This window comes from Rhinoderma darwinii, chromosome 1, assembly GCF_050947455.1.
Source record: "Rhinoderma darwinii isolate aRhiDar2 chromosome 1, aRhiDar2.hap1, whole genome shotgun sequence".
In the NCBI taxonomy this organism is placed as follows: Eukaryota; Metazoa; Chordata; class Amphibia; order Anura; family Rhinodermatidae; genus Rhinoderma; species Rhinoderma darwinii.
The window spans coordinates 668,446,556-668,471,730 of NC_134687.1; the positions used below are offsets into that span (position 1 = coordinate 668,446,556).

Consider the following 25,175-nt stretch of genomic DNA (forward strand, 5'->3'; position numbering starts at 1 on the left):
TCCTTCTCAACAAGTGACTCCCCCAGTGTAGCCCCCCTAGGACATATGATGCTGCAGATTATTACTCCCCCAGTGTAGCTCCCCCTAGGACATATGATGCTGCAGATTATTACACCCAGATCCTTCTCAACAAGTGACTCCCCCAGTGTAGCTCCCCCTAGGACATATGATGCTGCAGGTTGTTGGTACCCAGATGCATAACTTTACATTTATCTACATTAAACTTCATTTGCCGGGACTTCGTTTGTTTAACCCCTTCCTCCCTGCTTGCATTCTGGGCCTGAATGACCAAACCAGTTTTTGTTTTTCCATCGTCACATTCGAAGAGCTATAACTTTTTTATTTTTGCGTCTACATCGCTGTATAAGGTCTTGTTTTTTGCGGGACAAGTTGTACTTTTTAACAGCACCATTTTGGAGTACATATAATTTATTCATTAACTTTTCTTAACTTTTTTTGGGGGGGGATAGAAGAATACCTGAAATTTCGTCACTCTTTTTTTGCGCCCTAAATCAACGTCGTTCACCGTGTGGTATAAATAACACAATAACTTTATTCAGCGGGTTGTTACGATTGCAGAGATACCAAATTTGTATCGTTTTTGTATGTTTTACTACTTACACAGTAAAACCACTTTTTTTTCAAAATTATTTGTTCTCGCGTCTCCATATTTGAAGAGCCGTAACTTTTTTATTGTTTCGCCGATGCGGTTGTGTGAGGGCTTTTATAATACACTGCAATACTTCTGTATTGCAGTGTATTACTGCGTGTCCATTTAAAACGGACAGGCATCTGCTAGGTCATGCCTCTGGCATGGCCTAGCAGGCATTCGCTCAAGGCAGACCTGGGGTCCTTTATTAGGCCCCCGGCTGCCATTGGAGACACAGACACTCGGCAATCTTATCGCCGGGTGTCGGTTGGGGAGAGAGGGAGCTCCCCCCCCCTCTCCAAAACCACTCAGATGCGGCGCACGCTATTGAGCACCGCATCTGAAGGGTTAAACGGGTGAGATCGATACTTATATCGATCTCAACCGGTCGAGCAGGGGGTGTTGTGTTACATTGTGTCACGTGTGGTGTTGTGTTACATGGTGTTGATGTGTTAGATTGTGTCACGTGTTGTTACATTGTGTCACATGTTGTGTTACATTGTGTCACGTGTGGTGTGGTGTTACATTGTGTCACGTGTGGTTGTTGATGTGTATCTCCATCTTGTGTTATGCATTGTTTTGTTATATTGGGACACCGGGATTTGTGTTTCGACGTTGCCAGTGTTTAGCTTTACAGTATGTGGCTCATGGGTTCCTGAGAAGGACTATAGTCCCCACCACACATAGGTGTCATATATAACGCTGCTCTCCTCCTGACAATCGGGGGTTGTGTTACAGATTCTGTATTCGGTCCAGGAGCTCCACGATACACTTCCATAGATACTCACTGCGGAAGGATTTGGTAGAGCAGATTTTCGGCCTTGCGCTTCTCCTCCAGATATGCTTGTGTCCTCTCCTCCACTAATTTCTCCAGGTTGTTTGCATATTGCTCCATGCGAGACAGTAAATTATCCAGAATGCTTGTTGTGCCCTCCCTGTAACACATGGAGAACATGAAGCGGTCATGCCCACTGCGAGGTGTAGACCACAGCGCCCCCGCTGGTGTCCCACACCCTGGCAGGAGCTCACTTGTTAAACTTGCAGATGTAAATCTTAATCTGGTTGAATTCGGGTCTCTCCAGGGGGTCCTCAGCCCAGCACCTCTCCATCAGGATCCCCAGCTCCTCACTGTGACAGCTGCTGTCCACTGTTGGCCTGAAGTATGGCCGCTGTCCATTTCTTACCTTCTGAACGATCTCTGAAAGACATGACGGTGCACGTTGTAAATATAATGGCCTCCGCTTATCAGAGAATGGACTGGAAGTCATTATAGTATAGAATGTCGAATCTACACACTACATATACACATTGCTGAGTTAGTGGTCCACCGCAAGCCCAAATATGTGGCCCCAAGACCTCCACCTAGACCTGTAGATACAACCCATGGTGACATCAGGACCGGACTACACACTACATATACACCTTGCTGAGGTAGTGGTCCACCCCAAGCCCAAATATGAGGCCCCAAGATCTCCACCTAGACCTGTAGATACAACCCGTGGTGACATCAGGACCGGACTACACACTACATATACACCTTGCTGAGGTAGTGGTCCACCCCAAGCCCGAATATGAGGCCCCAAGATCTCCACCTAGACCTGTAGATACAACCCATGGTGACATCAGGACCAGACTCTACACACTACATATACACCTTGCTGAGGTAGTGGTCCACCCCAAGCCCGAATATGAGGCCCCAAGATCTCCACCTAGACCTGTAGATACAACCCATGGTGACATCAGGACCAGACTCTACACACTACATATACACATTGCTGAGGTAGTGGTCCACCCCAAGCCCGAATATGAGGCCCCAAGATCTCCACCTAGACCTGTAGATACAACCCATGGTGTCATCAGGACCAGACTCATACACTACATATACACATTGCTGCGGTAGTGGTCCACCCCAAGCCCGAATATGTGGCCCCAAGCCCTCCACCTAGACCTGTAGATACAACCCATGGTGAGATCAGGACCAGACTCATACACACTACATATACACATTGCTGAGGTAGTGGTCCATCCCAAGCCCAAATATGAGGCCCCAACACCTCCACCTAGACCTGTAGATACAACCCATGGTGGCATCAGGACCAGACTCATACACTACATATACACATTGCTGAGGTCGTGGTCCACCCCAAGCCCAAATATGAAGCCCCAAGATCTCCACCTAGACCTGTAGATACAACCCATGGTGGCATCAGGACCAGACTCATACACTACATATACACATTGCTGAGGTCGTGGTCCATCCCAAGCCCGAATATGAAGCCCCAAGATCTCCACCTAGACCTGTAGATACAACCCATGGTGACATCAGGACCAGACTCTACACACTACATATAAACATTGCTGATATAGTGGTCCACCCCAAGCCTAAATATGAGTCCCCAAGATCTTCACCTAGACCTGTAGATACAACCCATGGTGACATCAGGACCAGACTCATACACACTACATATACACATTGCTGATATAGTGGTCCACCCCAAGCCTAAATATGAGTCCCCAAGATCTTCACCTAGACCTGTATATACAACCCATGGTGACATCAGGACCATTCTCATACACACTACATATACACATTGCTGATATAGTGGTCCACCCCAAGCCAAAATATGAGGCCTCAAGACCTTCACCTAGACCTGTAAATACGACCCATGGTGACATCAGGACCAGACTCATACACACTACATATACACATTGCTGATGTAGTGGTCCACCCCAAGCCCGAATATGAGGCCCCAAGATCTCCACCTAGACCTGTATATACAACCCATGGTGACATCAGGACCAGACTCTACACACTACATATAAACATTGCTGATATAGTGGTCCACCCCAAGCCTAAATATGAGTCCCCAAGATATTCACCTAGACCTGTAGATACAACCCATGGTAACATCAGGACCAGACTCATACACACTACATATACACATTGCTGATATAGTTGTCCACCCCAAGTCTGAATATGAGTAACCAAGATCTCCACCTAGACCTGTAAATACAACCCATGGTGACATCCGGACCAGACTCTACACACTACATATACACATTGCTAATATAGTGGTCCACCCCAAGCCCGAATATGAAGCCCAAAGACCTCCACCTAGACCTGTAGATACAACCCATGGCGACATCAGGACCAGACTCTACACACTACATATACACATTGCTGAGGTCGTGGTCCACCCCAAGCCCAAATATGAGGCCCCAAGATCTCCACCTAGACCTGTAGATACAACCCGTGGCCTCAGACATTACCCTTTGGGCTGAGGTCCATGCCCTGGATGTAGAATGCCCCGTTTCTCAGTGCGATCTCCTGTACTATGATCCCGAAACTGTAGACATCGCCCTTTTGAGTGCCTTGAGGTGGGGGTCTCCCCATACGCAGCAGTTCAGGAGCTGTCCAAAGCTTCTCTGAAAATAAAGCAAACAAAGCAGTTGTCAGATCCAGACAGGGTGACAGATTGTAAGCTCTTGGGAACAGTCAAAATGTCATGTATATTATTAGCATCCTCAATAAAGAGATTATAATGTAATTCTCTGTGTAATCACTACTACATTATTATCATCTTCACATTATCATCACCATTACATTATTATTATCACTATTACAGTATTATTATTATCACTATTACATTATTATCATCATCACTATTACATTATTATCACTATTACATTATTATTATCATCACTATTACATTATTATAATCACTATTACATTATTATTATCACTATTACATTATTATCACTATTAGGGCATGACCACACATGGCGGAATTCCTCCGCAACTGTCCGCATCAATGCCGCACAGAATCTGCGTTGCAGATTCTGCAGCGGATCTGCACAAAATGTGCAGTAAATTGATGCGGACTGGCCGCTGCGGACTGCAGGAAAAGTGCTTCTCTTCTCCCTATTCAGTGCAGGATAGAGAGAAGGGACAGCACTTTCCCTAGTGAAAGTCAAAGAATTTCATACTTACCGCCCGTTGTCTTGGTGACGCGTCCCTCTTTCGGCATCCGGCCCGACCTCCCTGGATGACGCTCCAGTCCATGTGACCGCTGCAGCCTGTGCTTGGCCTGTGATTTGCTGCAGCCGTCACTTACACTGAAACGTCATCCTGGGAGGCCGGACTGGAGACAGAAGCAGGGAGTTCTCGGTAAGTATGAACTTATATTTTTTTTTACAGATACATGTATATTGAGATCGGTAGTCACTGTCCCGGGTGCAGAAACAGTTACTGCCGATCGCGTAACTCTTTCAGCACCCTGGACAGTGACTATTTACAGACGTCTCCTAGCAACGCTCCCGTCATTACGGGAGCCCCATTGACTTCCTCAGTCTGGCTGTAGACCTAGAAATACATAGGTCCAGCCAGAATGAAGAAATGTCATGGTAGTAAAAACAATACGCTCCGCAGCACACATAAGATCTGCGGACTTCATTGCGGAATTTTGACTCTCCATTGAAGTCAATGGAGAAATTCCGCCATGAGTCCGCAACCAGTCCGCCACTGCTCCGCAACAGACAGAGCATGCTGCGGACACCAAATTCCGCTCCGCAGCCTATGCTCCGCAGCGGAATTGTACGCATCGTGTAAACGAACACTGCTAAATTAAAGTGAAAGTCAATGGAGAAACGGCTCCGCTGCGGATTAACGCTGCGGAGTGTCCGCAGCGGAATTTAAGTGAAATTCCGCTATGTGTGAACCCGCCCTTACATTATTATCACTATTACATTATTATCATCACTATTACATTATTATCATCATCACTATTACATTATTATCACTATTACATTATTATTATCATCACTATTACATTATTATCACTATTACATTATTATTATCATCACTATTACATTATTATCACTATTACATTATTATTATCATCACTATTACATTATTATCACTATTACATTATTATTATCATCACTATTACATTATCATCATCATCACTATTACATTATTATCACTATTACATTATTATTATCATCACTATTACATTATTATCACTATTACATTATTATTATCATCACTATTACATTATTATCATCATCACTATTACATTATTATCACTATTACATTATTATTATCATCACTATTACATTATTATCACTATTACATTATTATTATCATCACTATTACATTATTATCACTATCACATTATTATCATCACTATTACATTATTATCACTATCACATTATTATTATCATCATCACTATTACATTATTATCACTGTTAGGCTGGGTTCACACCACCATGTTACGTCCGTAATGTACGGAACGTATTTCGGCCGGAAGACCCGGACCGAACACACTGCAGGGGGCCGGGCTCCTAGCATCATAGTGATGTACGATGCTAGGAGTCCCTGCCTCTGCGTGGAACTACTGTCCCGTACTGTAATCATGATTACAGTACGGGACAGTTGTCCTGCAGCGAGGCAGGGACTCCTAGCATCGTACATCACTATGATGCTAGGAGCCCGGCTCCCTGCACTGTATTCGGTCCGAGTCTTCCGGCCGAAATACGTTCCGTACATTATGGACGTAACATGATCGTGTGAACCCAGCCTTACATTATTATCATCACTATTACATTATTATCATTACTATTACATTATTATCATCACTATTTTATTATTATCACTATTACATTATTATCACTATTACATTATTATCATCTCCACATTATTATTATCACTATTACATTATTATCACTATTACATTATCATCACTATTACATTATTATCACTATTACATTATTATCATCACTATTACATTATTATCACTATTACATTATTATTATCACTATTACATTATTATCATCAATATTACACTATCATCACTATTAGGCTGGGTTCACACATGGCGGAATTTCACTTGAATTCCGCTGCGGACACTCCGCAGCGTTAATCCGCAGCGGAGCCGTTTCTCCATTGACTTCCACTTAAATTTAGAAGTGTTCGTTTAGACGATGCGTAAAATTCCGCTGCGGAGCATAGGCTGCGTGTAATGGTGGGGGGGGGTAGGGAAACGGACAAGTGAGCCCTAATCTACCCGCCACTCTGTCCCTGCCTACTTGCAACGACCCGCCCTAGGCGACGGGGTACAACTGGGCGGCGGTCCCTGCGCTCAGTAAGTGCATGACAAACACGACAAACAAACAAGGGAATACAAGCAAGGGAAATGGGCAGTTGCTCGCGGAAACACCGTGAGCAACAGAGTAGTGAACGAGCCGAGTCAAGCCAGGAGAGTGCGAGGTACAAAGCGAAAAGCAGAAGAGTAGTCGGTAAGCCGGGGTCTGTATGGAGCAGGATCAAAAAGTAGCAGGAGCTGTAGCTGGGCCAGGAAACCTCAAGGAAAGAATTCACAAGCACAGATGGACAGGAAGAGCAGGCTTAAATAGACCGAGGGCGGGAGCTAGCTGAGTCTGGCCAGGTTGCGATAGGCTCTCCCACTCCTAAGCCTGCCAGCCTGAGTGGAGGAAGCTGGTGTCTGTCTCAGGGATGTACACTCAGGTGTTGACTGATTAATTCTGGGAATTAACCCCGAAGCAGTGCCTGGCAGATCCTTTACAGTACCCCCCCTTTTATGAGGGGCCACCGGACCCTTTCTAAGTGGACCTGGCTTACTGGGGAAACGCAGGTGGAACCTCCTGACCAATACCCCAGCGTGAACATCCCGGGCGGGTACCCAAGTCCTCTCCTCGGGCCCGTATCCTCTCCAATGGACCAGGTACTGGAGGGAGCCTTGGACCAGCTTGCTGTCCACGATCCTGGCCACCTCAAATTCCACCCCCTCAGGGGTGAGGACGGGAACAGGAGGTTTCCTCGAGGGGGCCAAGGACGGGGAGCAGCGTTTCAGGAGGGAGGCATGAAACACGTTGTGTATACGAAAAGACGGGGGTAACTCCAGCCGGAAAGAGACAGGACTGAGGACCTCAATGACCTTATACGGCCCAATAAACCGGGGAGCAAACTTTTTGGACGGAACCTTGAGACGCAAGTTCCTGGATGACAACCACACCAGATCCCCGACCACAAACAGGGGGTTAGCAGAACGTCTTCTATCGGCCTGAGCCTTCTGTATGCTCTGGGACGCCTCTAGGTTCTTCTGAACCTGGGCCCAGACTGTGCACAGATCCCGATGAACGACCTCCACCTCGGGATTGTTGGAACAACCAGGTGAAACGGAGGAGAACCGTGGATTAAACCCAAAATTACAGAAAAAGGGAGAGACCCCTGACGAGTTACTGACCCGGTTATTAAGGGAAAATTCGGCGAGGGGAATGAAAGAAACCCAATCAAATTGACAGTCAGAGACAAAACATCTTAAGTATTGTTCTAGAGACTGATTAGTCCTCTCCGTTTGGCCATTGGTTTCAGGATGGAAAGCAGAGGAGAAGGACAGATCAATCCCCAACTTATTACAGAAGGCTCTCCAAAACAATGAAACAAATTGTACCCCCCTGTCAGAAACAATATTGACGGGGACCCCATGGAGACGCAGGATGTGTTTGATAAACAAGGTAGCCAACGTCTTGGCGTTGGGTAGTTTCTTGAGGGGCACAAAGTGGCACATTTTACTGAAGCGGTCTACCACCACCCACACCACCGACTTGCCTTGGGATGGAGGCAAATCGGTGATAAAATCCATGGAGATATGTGTCCAAGGTCTCTGGGGAATGGGCAACGAACGCAGTAAGCCCGCTGGTCGGGACCTGGGAGTCTTGGACCTGGCACAAACCTCACAGGCGGCGACGTAGGCCTTAACGTCTTTAGGCAAACCAGGCCACCAATAATTTCTGGTAATGAGGTGTTTGGTACCCAGGATGCCTGGATGGCCAGATAGTGCGGAGTCGTGATTTTCCCTAAGTACCCTTAGCCGGAATTGCAGGGGAACAAACAGCTTGTTCTCAGGAAGGTTCCCAGGAGCTGAACCTTGATCAGCAGCAATTTCAGAGACTAAATCGGACTCGATAGAGGAAATGACTATACCTGGAGGCAAAATACAAACAGGATCTTCCTCCGAAGGAGGGCTGGCCATGAAGCTACGCGACAGTGCATCCGCCTTAATATTTTTAGACCCGGCCCTATAGGTAACCAAAAAATTGAATCTGGTAAAAAACAACGCCCATCGAGCTTGTCTCGGGTTTAGCCTCCGGGCAGATTCTAGGAAAACCAGATTCTTGTGGTCGGTAAGGACCGTTACCTGGTGCCTAGCCCCCTCCAGGAAGTGGCGCCACTCTTCAAATGCCCATTTAATGGCTAAAAGTTCGCGGTTGCCAATATCATAGTTACACTCCGTGGGCGAAAACTTCCTAGAAAAGTAAGCACAGGGGCGGAGATGGGTGAGGGAGCTGGTACCCTGGGACAAGACGGCCCCCACTCCCACCTCGGACGCGTCAACCTCCACAATAAATGGCTCCCTTTGGTTGGGCTGAACCAGCACGGGGGCCGAGATAAAGCACTTCTTGAGGGTCTCAAAAGCCTGGACGGCCTCAGGGGGCCAATGGAGGACATCAGCACCCTTGCGAGTGAGGTCCGTAAGAGGCTTAGCGACGACCGAGAAGTTAGCAATAAATCTCCTGTAATAGTTAGCGAACCCCAAAAAACACTGTAGCGCTTTCAGGGAGGCAGGTTGGACCCATTCAGCCACAGCCTGAACCTTGGCAGGGTCCATGCGGAATTCATGAGGAGTGAGGATTTGACCTAAAAATGGTATCTCCTGTACCCCAAATACACATTTTTCGATTTTGGCAAACAGTTTGTTTTCTCGAAGGACCTGGAGCACTTTCCTGACATGCTCTATGTGGGAGGACCAGTCCCTGGAAAACACCAATATGTCATCAAGGTACACTACAAGAAATATCCCCAGGTAATTTCTCAAAATCTCATTTATGAAGTTCTGGAAGACCGCAGGGGCATTGCACAACCCAAAGGGCATGACGAGGTATTCGAAATGGCCTTCGGGCGTGTTAAACGCAGTCTTCCACTCATCCCCCTCTTTGATGCGAATAAGGTTATACGCCCCCCGTAGATCCAATTTAGAGAACCATTGGGCCCCCTGAACCTGATTAAAGAGATCAGGAATCAAAGGAAGGGGATACTGGTTCCTTACCGTGACCTTATTCAGGCCACGGTAGTCAATGCATGGCCTAAGACCCCCATCCTTCTTCCCTACGAAGAAGAAGCCAGCACCTACCGGAGAAGAAGAGGGACGAATGTAACCCTTGGCCAGGGATTCCTGGATATACTCCCTCATGGCTTCACGTTCGGGACAAGAAAGGTTAAATATCCTACCCTTAGGAAGCTTAGCTCCTGGTACCAATTCGATAGTGCAATCGTATTCTCTATGAGGCGGTAATACTTCGGAGGCCTCTTTAGAGAAAACATCAGCGAAGTCCTGAACAAACTCGGGTAGCGTATTCACCTCCTTAGGGGGAGAAATAGAATTAACAGAAAAACATGACGTACAACATTCATTACCCCATTTGGTTAGCTCCCCAGTATTCCAGTCAAACGTAGGATTATGCAACTGCAACCAGGGAAGACCTAGAACCAAATCGTACGATAATCCCTGCATCAATAGTACAGAGCATTGCTCCAAATGCATGGAGCCAACAAGGAGTTCAAAAACAGGGGTATGCTGTGTAAAATAACCATTAGCAAGAGGAGTGGAGTCGATACCCACTACCGGAACAGGTTTAGGCAAATCAATCAGAGGCATAGCGAGAGACATAGCAAATTCCACAGACATGATATTAGTAGAGGACCCTGAATCCACGAAGGCACTGCCGGTAGCAGACCTACCACCAAAAGAGACCTGAAAGGGAAGCAATATCTTAGTACGTTTCATATTTACGGGAAATACCTGTGCGCCCAAGTGACCTCCCCGATGATCACTTAGACGCGGGAGCTCTCTGACAGCATTCTTACGCTTGGGACAGTTGTTTACTTGATGCTTGACATCCCCACAGTAGAAGCAGAGACCATTCTTCCTGCGGAATTCTCTACGTTGTTGAGGGGACACGGAGGCCCCGAGTTGCATAGGTATTTCTGAGTCTTTAGGGGAGAAACGAAGCAACGGGACTTCGGGAGGCATCATGGGGGAGTCGGAGGAAAAAACACATAAACGTTCACGTTGTCGTTCCCTGAGACATCGGTCAAGTCGTACCACTAAAGCCATAACCTGGTCTAAGGAGTCAGAAGAGGGATAACTAACTAGCAGGTCTTTCAGGGCATTCGACAGACCCAACCTAAACTGGCACCTTAAGGCAGGGTCATTCCACCGAGAAGCTACGCACCACTTCCTAAAGTCAGAGCAATACTCCTCAACAGGTCTCTTACCCTGACGTAAGGTCACCAGCTGACTCTCGGCAAAGGCAGTTCTGTCAGTCTCGTCATAAATAAGTCCGAGGGCAGAAAAGAAACAATCAACGGAGGAAAGTTCAGGGGCGCCAGGAGCCAAGGAGAAGGCCCACTCTTGGGGCCCTTCCTGGAGCCGGGACATAATTATACCCACCCGCTGGCTCTCAGAACCTGAGGAGTGAGGCTTTAAGCGAAAGTAAAGCCTACAACTCTCCCGAAAGGAGAGAAAAGCCCTCCGGTCACCTGAGAACCGGTCGGGCAACTTGAGGTGGGGTTCAAGGGGTGCGGTGAGGGGAACTACCAAGGTAGCATCAGGCTGGTTGACCCTCTGAGCCAGGGCCTGGACCTGTAGGGAGAGACCCTGCATTTGCTGAGCCAGGGTTTCACGGGGTTCCATAATGGTGTCAGGGACCAGGGTAGACTAGGTATAGGGCTTGTGAATTTGTAATGGTGGGGGGGGTAGGGAAACGGACAAGTGAGCCCTAATCTACCCGCCACTCTGTCCCTGCCTACTTGCAACGACCCGCCCTAGGCGACGGGGTACAACTGGGCGGCGGTCCCTGCGCTCAGTAAGTGCATGACAAACACGACAAACAAACAAGGGAATACAAGCAAGGGAAATGGGCAGTTGCTCGCGGAAACACCGTGAGCAACAGAGTAGTGAACGAGCCGAGTCAAGCCAGGAGAGTGCGAGGTACAAAGCGAAAAGCAGAAGAGTAGTCGGTAAGCCGGGGTCTGTATGGAGCAGGATCAAAAAGTAGCAGGAGCTGTAGCTGGGCCAGGAAACCTCAAGGAAAGAATTCACAAGCACAGATGGACAGGAAGAGCAGGCTTAAATAGACCGAGGGCGGGAGCTAGCTGAGTCTGGCCAGGTTGCGATAGGCTCTCCCACTCCTAAGCCTGCCAGCCTGAGTGGAGGAAGCTGGTGTCTGTCTCAGGGATGTACACTCAGGTGTTGACTGATTAATTCTGGGAATTAACCCCGAAGCAGTGCCTGGCAGATCCTTTACACTGCGGAGCGGAATTTGGTGTCCGCAGCATGCTCTGTCTGTTGCGGAGCAGTGGCGGACTGGTTGCGGACTCATGGCGGAATTTCTCCATTGACTTCAATGGAGATTCTAAATTCCGCAATGAAGTCCGCAGCTGTCATGCACATGTTATGTGTGCTGCGGATCCGTCTTGCTTTTTTAACATGACATTTCTTCATTCTGGCTGGACCTATGTATTTCTAGGTCTACAGCCAGACTGAGGAAGTCAATGGGGCTCCCGGAATTACGGGAGCGTTGCTAGGAGACGTCTGTAAATAGTCACTGTCCAGGGTGCTGAAAGAGTTAAGCGATCGGCAGTAACTGTTTCTGCACCCTGGACAGTGACTACCGATCCCAATATACAGCAACCTGTAAAAAAATAGAAGTTCATACTTACCGAGAACTCCCTGCTTCTGTCTCCAGTCCGGCCTCCCAGGATGACGTTTCAGTCTAAGTGACGGCTGCAGCCAATCACAGGCTGCATCGGTCACATGGACTGCCGCGTCATCCAGGGAGGTAGGGCTGGATGCCGAAAGAGGGACGCGTCACCAAGACAACGGCCGGTAAGTATGAAATTCGTTTACTTTCACTAGGGAAAGTGCTGTCCCTTCTCTCTATCCTGCACTGATAGAGAGAAGGGAAGCACTTTTTCCGCAGTCCGCAGCAGCTAGTCCGCATCAATTTACTGCACATTTTGGGCAGATCCGCAGCCGTAATCCGCAACCCGGATTAGGTGCGGCATTGATGCGGACAGTTGCGGAGGAAATCCGCCACGTGGGGGCATGCCCTTAAATTATAATTATCACTATTACATTATTATCATCACTATTACATTATTATTATCACTATTACATTATTATTATCACTATTACATTATTATCGCTATTACATTATTATCACTATTACATTATTATCATCACTATTACATTATTATCACTATTACATTATTATTATCACTATTACATTATTATCATCAATATTACACTATCATCACTATTAAATTATTATTATCACTATTACATTATTATCATCACTATTACATTATTATCACTATTACATTATTATCATCACTATTACATTATTATCATCACTGTTACATTATTATCATCACTGTTACATTATTATCACTATTACATTATTATTATCACTATTACATTATTATCATCAATATTACACTATCATCACTATTAAATTATTATTATCACTATTACATTATTATCATCACTATTACATTATTATTATCACTATTACAATATTATCATCACTATTACATTATTATCATCACTATTTTATTATTATCACTATTACATTATTATCACTATTACATTATTATCACTATTACATTATTATCATCTCCACATTATTATTATCACTATTACATTATTATCATCACTATTACATTATTATCACTATTACATTATCATCACTATTACATTATTATCACTATTACATTATTATCATCACTATTACATTATTATCACTATTACATTATTATTATCACTTACATTATTATCATCAATATTACACTATCATCACTATTAAATTATTATTATCACTATTACATTATTATCATCACTATTACATTATTATTATCACTATTACATTATTATCATCACTATTTTATTATTATCACTATTACATTATTATCACTATTACATTATTATCATCTCCACATTATTATTATCACTATTACATTATTATCATCACTATTACATTATTATCACTATTACATTATTATCATCATCACTATTACATTATTATCACTGTTACATTATTATCATCACTATTACATTATTATCATCACTATTACATTATTATTATTATTATCACTATTACATTATTATCATCACTATTACATTATTATTATCACTATTACATTATTATTATCACTATTACATTATTATCATCACTATTACATTATTATTATCACTATTACATTATTATTATCACTGTTACATTATCATCATCACTATTACATTATTATCATCATCACTATTACATTATTATCACTGTTACATTATTATCATCACTATTACAGTATCATTACTATTACATTATTATTATCACTATTACATTATAATCACTATTACATTATTATTATTATCACTATTACATTATCATCACTATTACATTATTATCATCACTATTACATTATCATCACTATTACATTATTATCATCATCACTATTACATTACTACCACTGTTACATTATTATCATCAATATTACATTATTATCACTATTACATTATTATCATCACTATTACATTATTATCATCACTATTACATTATTATTATCATCACTATTACATTATTATCATCACTACTATATTATTATCATCTTCACATTATTATCATCACTATTACATTATTATTATAACTATTACATTATTATCACTATTACATTATTATCATCACTATTACATTATTATCATCTCTACATTATTATCACTATTACATTATTATTATCATCAGTATTACATTATTATCACTATTACATTATTATCACTATTACATTATTATTATCATCTCCACATTATTATCATCACTATTACATTATTATCAGGCTGGGTTCACACGACCACATTAACGTCCGTAATGGACGGACGTATTTCGGCCGGAAGTCCCAGACCGAACTCGGTGCAGGGAGCCGGGCTCCTAGCATCATAGTTAGGTACGATGCTAGGAGTCCCTGGCTCTCTGCAGGACAACTGTCCCATACTGTAATCATGTTTTCAGTACGGGACAGTAGTTCCACGGAGAGGCAGGGACTCCTAGCATCGTACATAACTATGATGCTAGGAGCCCGGCTCCCTGCACTGAGTTCGGTCCGGGACTTCCGGCCGAAATACGTCCGTCCATTACGGACGTTAATGTGCTCGTGTGAACCCAGCCTCACTGTTACATTATTATCATCACTATTACATTATTATCACTATTAAATTATCACTATTCTATAAATATCATAACTATTACATTATATAACTAATACATTATTATCATCACTATTACTTTATTATCACTATTACATTATTATCATCACTATTTTATTATTATTATTATTATTATTATTATTATCACTATTACATTATTATCATCGCAATTACATTATTATCACTTTTACAATATTATCATCACTATTACATTATTATCGCTATTACATTATTATCGCTATTACAATATTATCATCACTATTACATTATTATCATCACTATTACATTATTATTATCATCACTATTACATTATTATCACTATTACATTATTATCACTATTACATTGTTATCATCAATATTACATTATATAACTATTACATTATTATTATCACTATTACATTATTATTATCACTATTACATTATTATCACTATTACATTATTATCACTATTACATTATTATCATCACTATTACATTATTATTACTATTAAATTATTATCACTATTCCATTATTATCATCACTATTACATTATTATTATTATCATCACTATTACATTATTATCATCACTATTACATTATTATCACTATTACATTATTATTATCACTATTACATTATTATCACTATTACATTATTATCACTATTACATTATTATCATCACTATTACATTATTATTACTATTAAATTATTATCACTATTCCATTATTATCATCACTATTACATTATTATTATCATCACTATTACATTATTATCACTATTACATTATTATCACTATTACATTATTATCATCTCCACATTATTATCATCACTATTACATTATTATCATCACTATTACATTATCATCACTATTACATTATTATCACTATTACATTATTATCACTATTCCATTATTATCATCACTATTACATTATTATCACTATTACATTATTATCACTATTACATTATTATCGCTATTACATTATTATCACTATTACATTATATAACTATTACATTATTATCATCACTATTACATTATTATTATTATCACTATTACATTATTATTATTATCACTATTACATTATTATCATCACTATTACATTATTACTATCACTATTACATTATTACTATCACTATTACATTGTTATTATCATCACTATTACATTATTATTATCACTATTACATTATTATCATCACTATTACATTATTATTATCACTATTACATTATTATCATCACTACTATATTATTATCACTATTACATTATTATTATCATCACTATTACATTATTATCACTATTACATTATTATCACTATTACATTGTTATTATCATCACTATTACATTATTATCATCACTATTACATTATTATCATCACTATTACATTATTATCGCTATTACATTATTATCATCACTATTACATTATTATCACTATTACATTATTATCACTATTACATTATTATCGCTATTACATTATTATCACTATTACATTATATAACTATTACATTATTATCATCACTATTACATTATTATTATTATCACTATTACATTATTATTATTATCACTATTACATTATTATCATCACTATTACATTATTATCACTATTACATGATTATTATCATCACTATTACAATATTATCACTATTACATTATTATCACTATTACATTATTATCATCACTATTACATTATTATCACTATTACATTATTATCATCACTATTACATTATAATCACTAGTACATTATTATCATCACTATTACATTATTATTATCACTATTACATTATTATCGCTATTACATTATTATCGCTATTACATTATTATCATCACTTTTACATTAATATCACTATTACATTATTATCACTATTACATTATTATCATCACTATTACATTATTATCACTATTACATTATTATCACTATTACATTATTATCGCTATTACATTATTATCATCACTATTACATTATATAACTATTACATTATTATCATCACTATTACATTATTATTATTATCACTATTACATTATTATTATTATCACTATTACATTATTATCATCACTATTACATTATTACTATCACTATTAAATTATTACTATCACTATTACATTGTTATTATCATCACTATTACATTATTATTATCACTATTACATTATTATCATCACTATTACATTATTATTATCACATCACTATTACATTATTATTATTATTATCACTATTACATTATTATTATCACTATTACATTATTATCATCACTATTACATTGTTATTATCATCTCTATTACATTATTATCATCACTGTTACATTATTATCATCACTATAAGGCTGGGTTCACACGTGGCGGAATTTCACTTAAATTCCGCTGCGGACACTCCGCAGCGTTAATCCGCAGCGGAGCCGTTTGTCCATTGACTTACACTTTAATTTAGCAGTGTTCGTTTAGACGAGGCGTAAAATTCCGCTGCGGAGCATAGGCTGCGAAGCGGAATTTGGTGTCCGCAGCATGCTCTGTCTGTTGCGGAGCAGTGGCGGACTCATGGCGGAATTTCTCCATTGACTTCAATGGAGATTCTAATTTCCGCAATGAAGTCCGCAGCTGTCATGCACATGTTATGTGTGCTGCGGATCCGTCTTGCTTTTTTAACTTGACATTTCTTCATTCTGGCTGGACCTATGTATTTCTAGGTCTACAGCCAGACTGAGGAAGTCAATGGGGCTCCCGTAATGACGGGAGCGTTGCTAGGAGACGTCTGTAAATAGTCACTGTCCAGGGTGCTGAAAGAGTTAAGCGATCGGCAGTAACTGTTTCTGCACTCGGGACAGTGACTACCGATCCCAATATACATGTATCTGTAAAAAAAAATGAGGTTCATACTTACCGAGAACTCCCTGCTTCTGTCTCCAGTCCGGCCTCCCAGGATGACGTTTCAGTCTAAGTGACGGCTACAGCCAATCACAGGCTAATAACAGGCTTCAGCGGTCACATGGACTGCCGCGTCATCCAGGGAGATCGGGCTGGATGCCGAAGGAGGGACGCGTCACCAAGACAACGGCCGGTAAGTATGAATTTCTTTGACTTTCACAAGGGAAAGTGCTGTCCCTTCTCTCTATCCTGCACTGAATAGGGAGAAGGGAAGTACTTTTACCGCAGTCCGCAGCAGCTAGTCCGCATCAATTTACTGCACATTTTGTGCAGATCCGCAGCAGAATCTGCAACGCAGATTCTGTGCGGCATTGATGCGGACAGTTGCCGAGGAAATCCGCCACGTGTGGTCATGTCCTTACATTATTATCATCACTATTACATTATTATCGCTATTACATTATTAGCGCTATTACATTATTATCATCACTATTACATTATTATCATCACTATTACATTATTATCACTATTACATTATTATCATCACTATTACATTATTATCACTATTACATTATTATTATCATCACTATTACATTATTATCACTATTACATTATTATCACTATTACATTATTATCATCACTATTACATTATTATCACTCTTACATTATTATCATCACTATTACATTATAATCACTAGTACATTATTATCATCACTATTACATTATTATTATCACTATTACATTATTATCGCTATTACATTATTATCGCTATTACATTATTATCATCACTATTACATTATTATCATCACTATTACATTATTATCATCACTATTACATTATTATCACTATTACATTATTATCATCACTATTACATTATTATCACTATTACATTATTATTATCATCACTATTACATTATTATCACTATTACATTATTATCACTATTACATTATTATCATCACTATTACATTATTATCACTATTACATTATTATCATCACTATTACATTATAATCACTAGTACATTATTATCATCACTATTACATTATTATTATCACTATTACATTATTATCGCTATTACATTATTATCACTATTACATTATTATTATCATCACTATTACATTATTATCACTATTACATTATTATCACTATTACATTATTATCATCACTATTACATTATTATCACTATTACATTATTATCATCACTATTACATTATAATCACTAGTACATTATTATCATCACTATTACATTATTATTATCACTATTACATTATTATCGCTATTACATTATTATCGCTATTACATTATTATCATCACTATTACATTATAATCACTAGTACATTATTATCATCACTATTACATTATTATTATCACTATTACATTATTATCGCTATTACATTATTATCACTATTACATTATTATCATCACTATTACATTATAATCACTAGTACATTATTATCATCACTATTACATTATTATTATCACTATTACATTATTATCACTATTACATTAATATCACTATTACATTATTATTATTATCACTATTACATTATTATCATCTCCACATTATTATCATCTCCACATTATTATCATCTCCACATTATTATCATCACTATTACATTATTATCATCACTATTACATTATTATCACTATTACATTATTATCATCATCATCATCATCACTATTACATTATTATCACTATTACATTATTATCACTATTACATTATTATCACTATTACATTATTATCATCTCCACATTATTATCATCACTATTACATTATTATCATCACTATTACATTATTATCACTATTACATTATTATCATCACTATTACATTATTATCATCACTATTACATTATTATTATTATTATTATTATCACTATTACATTATTATCGCTATTACATTATCATCACTATTACATTATTATCACTATTACATTATTATCACTATTACATTATTATCATCACTATTACATTATTATCACTATTACATTATTGTCGCTATTACATTATTATTATTATAACTATTACATTATTATCGCTATTACATTATTATTATCACTATTACATTATTATCACTATTACATTATTATCACTATTACATTATTATCATCTCCACATTATTATTATCACTATTACATTATTATCATCACTATTACATTATTATCATCTCCACATTATTATTATCACTATTACATTATTATCATCACTATTACATTATTATTATCATCACTATTACATTATTATCATCACTATTACATTATTATTATCATCACTATTACATTATTATCACTATTACATTATTATCATCACTATTACATTATTATCATCACTATTACATTATTATCATCACTATTACATTATTATCGCTATTACATTATTATCATCACTATTACATTATTATCATCACTATTACATTATTATCACTATTACATTATTATCATCTCCACATTATTATCATCACTATTAGGGCGGGTTCACACATAGCGGAATTTCACTTAAATTCCGCTGCGGACACTCCGCAGCGTTAATCCGCAGCGGAGCCGTTTCTCCATTGACTTTCACTTTAAATTAGCAGTGTTCGTTTACACGATGCGTACAATTCCGCTGCGGAGCATAGGCTGCGGAGCGGAATTTGGTGTCCGCAGCATGCTCTGTCTGTTGCGGAGCAGTGGCGGACTCATGGCGGAATTTCTCCATTGACTTCAATGGAGATTCAAAGTTCCGCAATGAAGTCCGCAGCTGTCATGCACATGTCATGTGTGCTGCGGATACGTCTTGCTTTTTTAACTTGACATTTCTTCATTCTGGCTGGACCTATGTATTTCTAGGTCTACAGCCAGACTGAGGAAGTCAATGGGGCTCCCGTAATGACGGGAGCGTTGCTAGGAGACGTCTGTAAATAGTCACTGTCCAGGGTGCTGAAAGAGTTAAGCGATCGGCAGTAACTGTTTCTGCACCCGGGACAGTGACTACCGATCCCAATATACATGTATCTGTAAAAAAACATATAAGTTCATACTTACCGAGAACTCCCTGCGTCTGTCTCCAGTCCGGCCTCCCAGGATGACGTTTCAGTGTAAGTGACGGCTGCAGCCAATCACAGGCAAAGCACAGGCTGCAGCGGTCACATGGACTGGCGCGTCATCCAGGGAGGTCGGGCTGGATGCCGAAAGAGGGACGCGTCACCAAGACAACGGCCGGTAAGTATGAAAATCGTTTCCTTTCACTAGGGAAAGTGCTGTCCCTTCTCTCTATCCTGCACTGAATAGGGAGAAGAGAAGCACTTTTCCTGCAGTCCGCAGCGGCCAGTCCGCATCAATTTTCTGCACATTTTGTGCAGATCCGCTGCAGAATCTGCAACGCAGATTCTGTGCGGCATTGATGCGGACAGTTGCGGAGGAATTCCGCCATGTGTGGTCATGCCCTTTACATTATTATCATCACTATTACATTATTATCAGTATTACATTATTACCATCTCCACATTATTATCATCACTATTACATTATTATCACTATTACATTATTATCACTATTACATTATTATCATCACTATTACATTATTATCACTATTACATTATTATCACTATTACATTATTATTATTATCACTATTACATTATTATCACTATTACATTATCATCACTATTAAATTATTATCACTATTACATTATTATCATCACTATTACATTATTATCACCATTACATTATTATCATCACTATTACATTATTATCAGTATTACATTATTATCATCACTATTACATTATTATCACTATTACATTATTATCACCATTACATTATTATCATCACTATTACATTATTATCATCACTATTCCATTATTATCATCACTATTACATTATTATCATCTCCACATTATTATTATCACTATTACATTATTATCATCACTATTACATTATTATCACTATTACATTATTATCATCTCCACATTATTATTATCACTATTACATTATTATCATCACTATTACATTATTATCGCTATTGCATTATTATTATCACTATTACATTATTATCATCACTATTACATTATTATCACTATTACATTATTATCATCTCCACATTATTATTATCACTATTACATTATTATCATCACTATTACATTATTATCATCTCCACATTATTATTATCACTATTACATTATTATCATCACTATTACATTATTATCATCACTATTACATTATTATCACTATTACATTATTATCATCACTATTACATTATTATCACTATTACATTTTTATCATCTCCACATTATTATCATCACTATTACATTATTATCATCACTATTACATTATTATCACTATTACATTATTATCATCACTATTACATTATTATCAGTATTACATTATTACCATCTCCACATTATTATCATCACTATTACATTATTATCACTATTACATTATTATCTGTATTACATTATTATCATCACTATTACATTATTATCACTATTACATTATTATTATCACTATTACATTATTATTATCATCACTATTACATTATTATCATCACTATTACATTATTATCACTATTACATTATTATCACTATTACATTATTATTATTATTATTATCATCACTATTACATTATTATCACTATTACATTATCATCACTATTACATTATTATCACTATTACATTATTATCACTATTACATTATTATCACCATTACATTATTATCATCACTATTACATTATTATCACTATTACATTATTATCACCATATCATTATTATCACTATTACATTATTATCACTATTATATTATTATCAGTATTACATTATTATCATCACTATTACATTATTATCACTATTACATTATTATCACTATTACATTATTATCACCATTACATTATTATCATCACTATTACATTATTATCATCACTATTACATTATTATCATCACTATTACATTATTATCATCACTGTTACATTATTATCACTATTACATTATTATCATCACTATTACATTATTATCACTATTACATTATTATCACTATTACATTATTATCATCACTATTACATTATTATCACTATTACATTATTATCACTATTACATTATCATCACTATTACATTATTATCACTATTACATTATTATCACCATTACATTATTATCACTATTACATTATTATCACCATTACATTATTATCATCACTATTACATTATTATCACTATTATATTATTATCAGTATTACATTATTATCATCACTATTACATTATTATCACTATTACATTATTATCACTATTACATTATTATCATCACTATTATATTATTATCATCACTATTACATTATTATCATCACTGTTACATTATTATCACTATTACATTATTATCATCACTATTACATTATTATCACTATTACATTATTATCACTATTACATTATTATCATCACTATTACATTATCAGATCTCCACTAGATTGTTACTTATAATCATTGGGAAATAGCAGTAATAATAATAATGATGAGGATGATATTTTAGATATAATGGGGGACACTTATATTATGAATGGAGCAGCAGAGGATGGTTTGTAATAAATTCTGCGGTATAATAATAAAAATAAGGGGCGTGGGACCACCCCGGATATTCACACCTACTGGCATACAAGGCATAGACATCGTCGGCATCACATGTGGAGCGGAAGCTGGCGAGCCCATAGTCTGTGATCTTCAGCACGAAGCGACTGTCCACCACGCAGTTCGAGGACTTCAGGTTCCCATGACATGCGATGATGCTGCGATGGAGGAAACACATCCCCTGCGAGACGAAACATAGCGTGAGAAATAGTGTATAATATTCTGTATAATATAATGTATATATCCCCCCTGACTGCCAGGACAATCACTATATATATCTCCCCCCTGACTGCCAGGACAATCATTATATATATATATATATATATATATATATATATATATATATATATATATATATATATATATAAATAAAATCACTCCTGACTACCAGGACAATCATTATATATATATCACTCCTGACTACCAGGACAATCACTATATATATATCACTCCTGACTACCAGGACAATCACTATATATATATCACTCCTGACTACTAGGACAATCACTGTATATATATATCACTCCTGACTACCAGGACAATCACTATATATATATATATATATATATATATATATATTTATTCACACCTGACTACCAGGACAATCACTATATATATATATAAATATATATATATATATATCACTTCTGACTACCAGGACAATCACTATATATATATATATCACTCCTGACTACCAGGACAATCACTATATATATATATATATCACTTCTGACTACCAGGACAATCACTATATATATATATATCACTCCTGACTACCAGGACAATCACTATATATATATATATATATATCACTCCTGACTACCAGGACAATCACTATATATATATCACTCCTGACTACCTGGACAATCACTATATATATATATATATATATATATATATATCACTTCTGACTACCAGGACAATCACAATATATATCACTTCTGACTTCCAGGACAATCACAATATATATCACTCCTGACTACCAGGACATTCACTATATATATCACTTCTGACTACCAGGACAATCACTATATATATATATATATATATATATATATCACTTCTGACTACCAGGACAATCACAATATATATCACTTCTGACTTCCAGGACAATCACAATATATATCACTCCTGACTACCAGGACATTCACTATATATATCACTCCTGACTACCAGGACAATCATTATATATATATATATATATCACTCCTGACTACCAGGACAATCACTATATATATATAACTCCTGACTACCTGGACAATTGCTATATCACTCCTGACTACCAGGACAATCACTATATATATCACTCCTGACTACCAGGACAATCACTATATATATCACTCCTGACTACCAGGACAATCGCTATATCACTCCTGACTACCAGGACAATCACTATATATATCACTCCTGACTACCAGGACAATCACTATATATATCACTCCTGACTACCAGGACAATCACTATATATATCACTTCTGACTACCAGGACAATCACTATATATAGCACTCCTGACTACCAGGACAATCACTATATATATATATCACTCCTGACTACCAGGACAATCACTATATATATCACTCCTGACTACCAGGACAATCACTATATATATATATATCACTTCTGACTACCAGGGCAATCACTATATATATATATATCACTTCTGACTACCAGGACAATCGCTGTATATATCTCTCCTGACTACCAGGACAATCACCGTATATATATCACTCCTGACTTCCAGGACAATCACTATATATATATATATATATATATATATATATATA

The 25,175-nt window shown here is 37.8% G+C and overlaps 1 protein-coding gene across 1 annotated transcript in view; it reads right to left on the reverse strand.

Annotated features, from left to right (window-relative positions):
* NPR2 (natriuretic peptide receptor 2) overlaps positions 1-25,175 on the reverse strand; it is a 265,799-nt gene that overhangs the window by 102,145 nt on the left and 138,479 nt on the right. The window contains exons 13-16 of the mRNA XM_075844429.1: positions 23,412-23,571; positions 3,920-4,075; positions 1,679-1,847; positions 1,438-1,584 (exon numbers count right to left, since the gene is read on the reverse strand). Coding sequence (XP_075700544.1) covers positions 1,438-1,584; positions 1,679-1,847; positions 3,920-4,075; positions 23,412-23,571 — 632 coding nt within the window. The remainder of the gene's footprint in view (positions 1-1,437; positions 1,585-1,678; positions 1,848-3,919; positions 4,076-23,411; positions 23,572-25,175) is intronic.